The sequence below is a fragment of the Myxocyprinus asiaticus genome, chromosome 4 (assembly GCF_019703515.2).
Source record: "Myxocyprinus asiaticus isolate MX2 ecotype Aquarium Trade chromosome 4, UBuf_Myxa_2, whole genome shotgun sequence".
Lineage (NCBI taxonomy): Eukaryota > Metazoa > Chordata > Actinopteri > Cypriniformes > Catostomidae > Myxocyprinus > Myxocyprinus asiaticus.
Genome location: NC_059347.1, coordinates 49,838,327 through 49,845,518, shown reverse-complemented (window position 1 = coordinate 49,845,518; position 7,192 = coordinate 49,838,327). Strand labels below are relative to the sequence as shown.

The 7,192-nt window shown below is 39.4% G+C and overlaps 1 protein-coding gene across 4 annotated transcripts in view; it reads right to left on the bottom strand.

Moving 5' to 3' along the window:
• Positions 1-218: 218 nt before the first annotated feature.
• The window catches only part of LOC127439623 (protein FAM214B-like), a 28,336-nt gene continuing 21,362 nt past the window's right edge, over positions 219-7,192 (bottom strand). For 3 of the 4 annotated variants that reach the window (XM_051695830.1, XM_051695827.1, XM_051695828.1), the window contains exons 5-11: positions 5,822-7,112; positions 3,483-3,541; positions 3,170-3,269; positions 2,861-3,019; positions 2,520-2,588; positions 2,168-2,367; positions 219-1,422 (exon numbers count right to left, since the gene is read on the bottom strand). In XM_051695830.1, the coding sequence (XP_051551790.1) occupies positions 1,269-1,422; positions 2,168-2,367; positions 2,520-2,588; positions 2,861-3,019; positions 3,170-3,269; positions 3,483-3,541; positions 5,822-6,898 (1,818 nt within the window). In that variant the 5' untranslated portion in view covers positions 6,899-7,112 and the 3' untranslated portion in view covers positions 219-1,268. The remainder of the gene's footprint in view (positions 1,423-2,167; positions 2,368-2,519; positions 2,589-2,860; positions 3,020-3,169; positions 3,270-3,482; positions 3,542-5,821; positions 7,113-7,192) is intronic. The other variant, XM_051695829.1, reaches the window with a different exon arrangement.

The following is a 7,192-nucleotide window of genomic DNA, read 5'->3' as shown; positions in this document are numbered from 1 at the left end:
GGAGTCAGTGGTGCCATAACTCCAAGATTTTACTACCGTTCAAATCAATAGCAGCCAAACAGATCTTACTCCATGCCAAAGCCTAATCCTAATCATTAAAATTAGTGTTTTTTTTTTGTTTTTTTTAAATATGATGCAAGTTATAATGTATTTTACTGATCATACACAGTATTTACAGGAGCAAACCTTGGCATTATTTCTCAAGTAACCCATGACGAATAAATGTCAAACACTGGTTTCACTCGCAAGTCGCAGAGTTTAATCAGTTTTAAAATATACAGAACAACATTTTCTGATTTTAAATACCCCATTTTCCCTCTCTTTCCCTCTTGTTTTTATTATGTTCTCCCCCCTCTCTCCTTTTGCCTACATCACTACCTTGGCATTTATTTCATCTCCCTCCATCCTATCAGAGAGTGTGCCTACCACCTCCACAAGAAAGAAAATCACTCAAGCTGTGCTGCATATTGCTTTGTTTTTTTAATACAATTGCGAACATAAATACTGCAGTTTGTTTTCTGCTCTCTGGTTTTGAATGGTTCAATAACAGAAAAGAAGTTGAAACAGCAGTGGCCTTCAAGCTGCCCTTCTGAAGAGAAAATGAGGACTACTCTCCACTTTACAACCCATGCTGTAGTTAACACAATGCAGCTACTGAATGGATGCACTTTCGGTCCTCTGTTTGGCTGGTCTCTTTCTGGAACTTTCTTATCCCTTCCAGTGGACAAGTCACTGATGGCGTCCATTGTTGAAACTCCAATCCGGAACTCAAAATCCATTTCTCGTTTTGGCCAAAGTCCTCTACCCTCTTTGCTTTCCTACATTCCTGTTGTTCTCAAGAACACCTCTCTGTGCATCCAATCAGTCCTCTTAATCGAGGAAGTCCATATCTATTGATGACATGACTGGGCACCAACATTTTAGCATGGATCAGATTGGTGGGCATGGATACAATTGGTCCACAGTGGGCGGAATGTGGGTGTAGGCAGAGTGAAGGGCAAAGCTGAACTTTTTAACGGTACTAGAGGAAAACTCAATTTAGTCACAAAGCATGCATGTTACACACTCAGTTCTAGAGTCTGCCCATGATAGTGTGTGATCTCGGTGTGTATGTACATACATCTGTTTGTGTATGCATGTATCTGCATGTGTGTGTTTGTGTTGTGTTCATGTGTGTGAGATCGATCTTTCAGGTGTATGGGGTTTTCTTGTTTTTTAGTCTTTATTAATAAAGTCTTTCTACCCCACTGCAGCAGGGCGTCACAATCTCACACTCTGGGGGAGTATTTAGGGTTTCTTGGCACCTCGGTGAAAGATTTCAGCTCGTAAGGAATCCCAGCGTCCACCTCGATGGACTTGCGGGAGAATAGCAGCCGGATATCATTGTGCAAGTAAATTTTTCCAGATTTGGAACTCTGGAATCTGAGATATGAAAACAAAGAAGAGAGAAAAACAGGTTAATTCTGCTTCAATGCTTCCATTTGAATTTAAATACTCAAAAGAAATTAGTGCTTTTATGCTTCTCTTGAAACAGAACGTAATTAATCTAGTTGTTTAGTCTTTAAGCCATTTGATCAACCAACTAGCCTCAAAACAACAGTTCATGAGCTTGACACACATAGGAATCTGGCTGGAAATGGAGATTAAGAGTTAAAATTTTTTAAATACTGATCCGTTTCTCTCACACACCTATCGTATCGCTTCGGAAGACAGTAATTAAACCACGTGGGTCATATGATTTACTTTTATGCTATTTTTATGTGCTTTTTGGAGCATCAAAGTTTTGGACCCTGATGACTTGCATTGTATGGACCTACAGAGCTGAGATATTCTTATAAAAATCTTCGTTTGAGTTCTGCAGAAGAACGAAAGTCACGTTAATGAAAGAATTTTCATTTTTGGGTGAACTATTCCTTTAAAGTTCATTAAATAAAGATTAAACGGACTTGAGGCTATAGAGGTACATGAAAGAAGTACAGTTAACAAAAACTGTGCAATTTAAAAGTGCAATCTATATTCGCAACAAATTAAGAGCACTAGTGATAGTACAACAAGCAGTTTACTCCCATATGCTTCCACTGTCACAAGACCTGCTGTCTCATCAATTTATTATTAACATAACTATACGGAGTCATGTCCAAGACAACTTCATGGAGTCAAAGTTTACCTGAGGTGTATCAAGTAGCAGAGAATCTTTTTCCTGTCAGAAAAGGAGCCCTGCTGCCCCTCCCCTGACCCCTCTGTCTCCTCCACAGGCACCAGGAAGATACGATGGCGCAAGAAGGTCATGTGATTAACAGGCATGTCCCCAAAATTATAAGTCACCAAAAACATCTTAACCACAGTCTTATTGGGGTTGAATAAGGTCTGCAAAAAACACATACAACAGTAATTTAAACTAAATATTGTTTTTTAATATCTTACTGTAATATATATAAAAAATTTTTTGTAAATTTGTTTGTTAAAGTGCAAAAAACATTTTGTAAATGGTTAAAACCAAGAAAAAAATGAGAGCCCACCACTTGAATGGTCCCTGCTTTTGGTACGCTGTATCCTTTTTTCCCAAGTGGCTCAAGCAAGATTACTCCCTGAACGTGGCAGAAAATTATAACAATTAACATGCATTTTACAACGTGTCAGATGTGAAACACATGCACCTTGAACTTAGTAGATAAAAATTAAAACCCATATCTTGACTTTTAAACACTCATTCCTTAGATTCATATACACATTTTAATCCACAGGGTTCTTACATGTGTAAAGAAAGAATTCTGTAATGTAATAGGAAGGATGCATTTTAAAACACACACACACACACACACACACATATTGTACATACATAAAGGTACTAAGGACATACCAGGAAGGGGGAAGGGGCACTGTGCTCTGAGGTGTCATAGTAAGTGACTTGCACAGGTAAGGTGGCATGTTGTGGGCAATAGGAGCCGCTTGCCCCAATCTCTGCAGTGAAGCCCTCTATCCTCCCAGATGGAGAGAAACGACCCTTCAGAATCGATTCCTATTTTTTAAATTATTAAAATTATAAATTATTTTGTTACCTTTGGGTCTAATGACAAAAATAAAAGTATACAGACAGGTGCCATATGTTAATGTACTGTATATAAATTAGTAATTTATTAGAATTGTACATGGCTCAGTCTGTTTGTACCTCAAAGTTGCCTAGGAGTGGTCTGCTTATGGAGGATAAAGAGGAGACCGAACTACAGGAGCGACTGTTATCTGTTCTGCGTCCACTGCGCAGCTGTCGACTATTGAAAAAAAAAAGAATCATGCATTTAACAACAAAACATTTCATCATAATAGCTGATCTTTAGTATCTACAATCCAGTATTGCTGAAAAAAGCATATAGCCTATATTTATTCATTTGTTTTATATATAAAAAGCAAGAACATCTCGCTAAGAAAAAAGGCATATGTTTTGATAAAAATGATTTGAGAGAGAGAAAAAAAACATAACTCACGGTTTGAGACGACTGCCCGGTTTGCGCCTTCTCCCTGCTCGTGAATAGTCTGTAGCAGTCTGAAACAGATGTTTAAAAAAATATGTTCGAATTATTTAAGTGCAAAAACAATATTACATTAGAATAAAACTTTATGATTTAAGTCAAAAATAATCTAATACTTTACAGTCCATTTTAAGATCACACAAAACCAATTGTCAGATAAATGTTTAAACTAGATTTGCATCTCTTTAACAAATGTCAGATTAAGAAAAGTGTTAAAGTTATAGGAAAAATGATCCCGAAAAGGAGAAGAAAGCCTATTTTGACATCAGATTTTAAAGAAATATTCCGGGTTTGATACAAGTTAATCTCATTCGACAGCATTTGTGGGATAATATTGACTACCACAAAAAAATGATTTCGACTCATCCCTCCTTTTCTTAAAAAAAATGCAAAAATCTGTTCCAGTGAGGCACTTACAATGGAAGTGAATGGGGGACGAATTTTTGAAATGTTAAAATACTCACTTTTTCAAAAGTATAGCCACAAGATAGAAACAATATGCGTGTAAACATGATTTTAGTGTGATAAAATCACTTACTAACCTTTTTTGTGTAAAGTTATAGCCAATTTTACAACTAACTTCATTGCCATGACAATGTAATGTCAACAAACCCTAAAATGACTGTAACAACTCTACAGCTCAAATAATGCATCAGTTTAAACAGAAGAATTAATGTAAGTGCTTTTATAAAATTATAAGATTCACATTTCTGCCTTTAAACCCTCCAAAAATTGGCCACATTGACTTCCACTGTAAGTGCCTCACTGGAACCTTGATTTTTATTTATTTTTTTAAAGAAAAGGAGGGACGAGTCGAAATACATTTTTGTGGTAATCAACATTATGCCACAAATACTGTTGATTGAGCTTAACTTGTATTAAACCCGGAATATTCCTTTAAATGCCGAACATTCTAACAGTGTAAACGGTTGCACTTTTGCACTAAAATCACATAGTTTCACTCTTTTGTAAGAATGAGCAAAATAAAGCAATGACTCCTTTCAGTCAACAACATTTTAAGACAAATACTTACAGATGGTGAAGTGGCTGCAATTTCACACATACTGCAATGGTCCATGGTATCATTCTGATAACCTGAGTTATCTTTATATCAGCTAGGCCGAACTATAGAATGTGTATCAAACGTGTACATTTTCACCTAGTCTGAACCTTTATTTCGGTCCATTCATCTAACTGTTTCTCTATTCCAAACCCCCTTTTAGTCTTTTCGCTTTCCCTTTGTCTCTTTGTTGTCCTGTTTCTATGATCATTTCTCTGTCCTTCAATTTCTCTTTTATTCCTTCTTTCTTGGCCTCTCTTCAGTCCTGAGCTCAAGCCTCAAGTACTGATCCTGTTGTAATGAAAGTGGTAGTATATGAGCTTCTGTAGTCTATGTAACCCCTCTCACCCCAAAGTCATTCTGGAACTGAATTTGGCCAGAACAACCTGTTCGTGTGTATGTGTGAGATCAGGTGAGGTAGGTCTCACCTCTTGAACAATAGCTCTCTCAATGGGCTTTGTTCTGGAGTCCAAATGCTTATTCTAGAGCAATGGAAAATGAGTATATTATAAAATCTCTCTCTTTCCCTATCCCTTATTATATCAATTTTCTCAATTTTCTCCAGCCTGTCAGTAATGAAGTGGTGGTTTGTTCCCACCCCCTTAACACTTACCCATCACATATTAAATCTTTCCTCTTAAACGGTTTGTTCACCCAGAAATTAACTCAACTTCATGTAATTTTAAGCACTTATGACTATCTTTATACCTTAATTAGAACACAAAAAAAATTAAAATTGTATAGTATCTTCCAAGTCTTCCCCAACCCATTAAAAAAATTCGCTTTTCACTGAAAATGTTTCCCCCTATCGTAGTTCTCAAATCTAGATTGTGCTTGTGTACAACAACAAAAAAATGGCCCATCTAGACTTATCATGCCAGGTTTTGCATCACTGTTGTCAACCTCACAAGTTCCCTCATGCCTCATCATTGACATCATGCCTTGACACACCATATGAGATTTGAGAGCTATGATGAAGGGAAATATTTTCAGTGAGTAACTAAATTTCAGACTTTTCCTCACACAAATCAGTCAAATGGTTTTATAAGACTTCCCAATATGGAAAAAAGCACTGGACATTCTGGAATATTTATTCTTTTGTGTTGCGGGGAAAAAATTAAGTCAAACACTTCCCTTAAATGAATAGGTATCTTTCCATTCATAATGTGAAAACATCTGACATTAATGTCTTTTTTTAATTAGAGTTTAAGTATCAACTTAATTTGCTTATTACCTTGGTGTGCTCTCTTGCTGATGGAAGTAGATGGTTCCAGAAGGGTGCGCCCTTTGCATCAGTGCTGCGACAGGATGCTAATCCAAGCCCCGGTGCCAACAGTGCCATTCGACTGCGTTTTGAGGTGGATGGGCCCTCGTCTTCCGAGCAGGATTCTCCTGTATCGCTGGAGGAGAGAAGTCTCTTCTTTACAGGGCAAGAACTAGATGACCCCATCAGGCCATTTGCTTCCACTGGAGCTTTCTCAGGAGAGCTCAGTCCATTGGAGTAGGTGGTCTTTGTTTCTGATGGTGGAGGAGAGGATTCAAAACTTGTCCCCCATTCTAGAGCTTCAGCTGGTGTTGAAAACGGGACAGGTGCCCAACTGCTCTCCATGGTGTACAACGTGCCCTTGACCTCCTGAGAGAGGTTATAGTTGTTGCGGTCCTCATCCCGTGGCCCTTCTATGGAACCAGCTGGGACATTCCCAGCTGTGGAGGCCTCAGTCCTAGGAGTAAGGGTGGAAGGACTCCCCTCACAGTGGACCCTGGTGGAGTGAGGCCCCTGTGGGTCCACCATGGGGGGAGATTTTGGGGAAAGTGGGGCAAATGCATCCGGGACTGGCCTGTCATGGTTATGCTGGGCCGGTCGACGACCAGGAATGGGAGGGTGTGAGGGGGAAAGGGGGGGTGACCTAGGGATTTCTGAGTCTCTGTGCTCAAGGAGTATGCTGGAAAACAGTGGTTCCACCCCAGACCCACAAAGCACCTCCCCATCGGACTCATCATCCACTTCCTCTTGAAAAAGATGCTTGTGGGCAACAGGGACTGGCGGTCCCTCCAGGCCACGCTTCACACCTACTCTGATTGCCCGTGGTGCATCTTGATTTTCCCCAAAACCGCCTCTCTGGGAGAGGATGGATAGTTGGTAGACTTTCTGCAGCCTGATCTCTTCTTCTCCAAAAGGCCTGGGAACTCTTCGCCGTAGCGCTGGTTCAGGGCTCTCGCTCTGAGTGCTAGGCATCGGTAAATCCCCATCCTGGGCTGGAAGCTCAATGGCTGGCTCTTTACAAGCCAGTTCTACGTGGATGTGACGCATAGTGACTTTGCTAGCGCTGGGTGATTTTTTCAGGGGAAGATGTGCAGTGTTAAATAATACAAACACAAGCTCTAGAGAGTTCTAGAATGTCCGAAAAAGTGCAACAAGGCTTTGAAAGTGAAAATATGCTTCCCGTCTCATAGATGGAAGGCTCTATATTCCAGGGGTCAGTTGTGGAGTAAGCACATGCTGATTTCCACAATGCACACAGCTTCTGAATTAAAACAAACAGGCGTAAGCAAATTGATATTTACATATGATTGAGAATACAGTATTATGGTACACGTATCATAA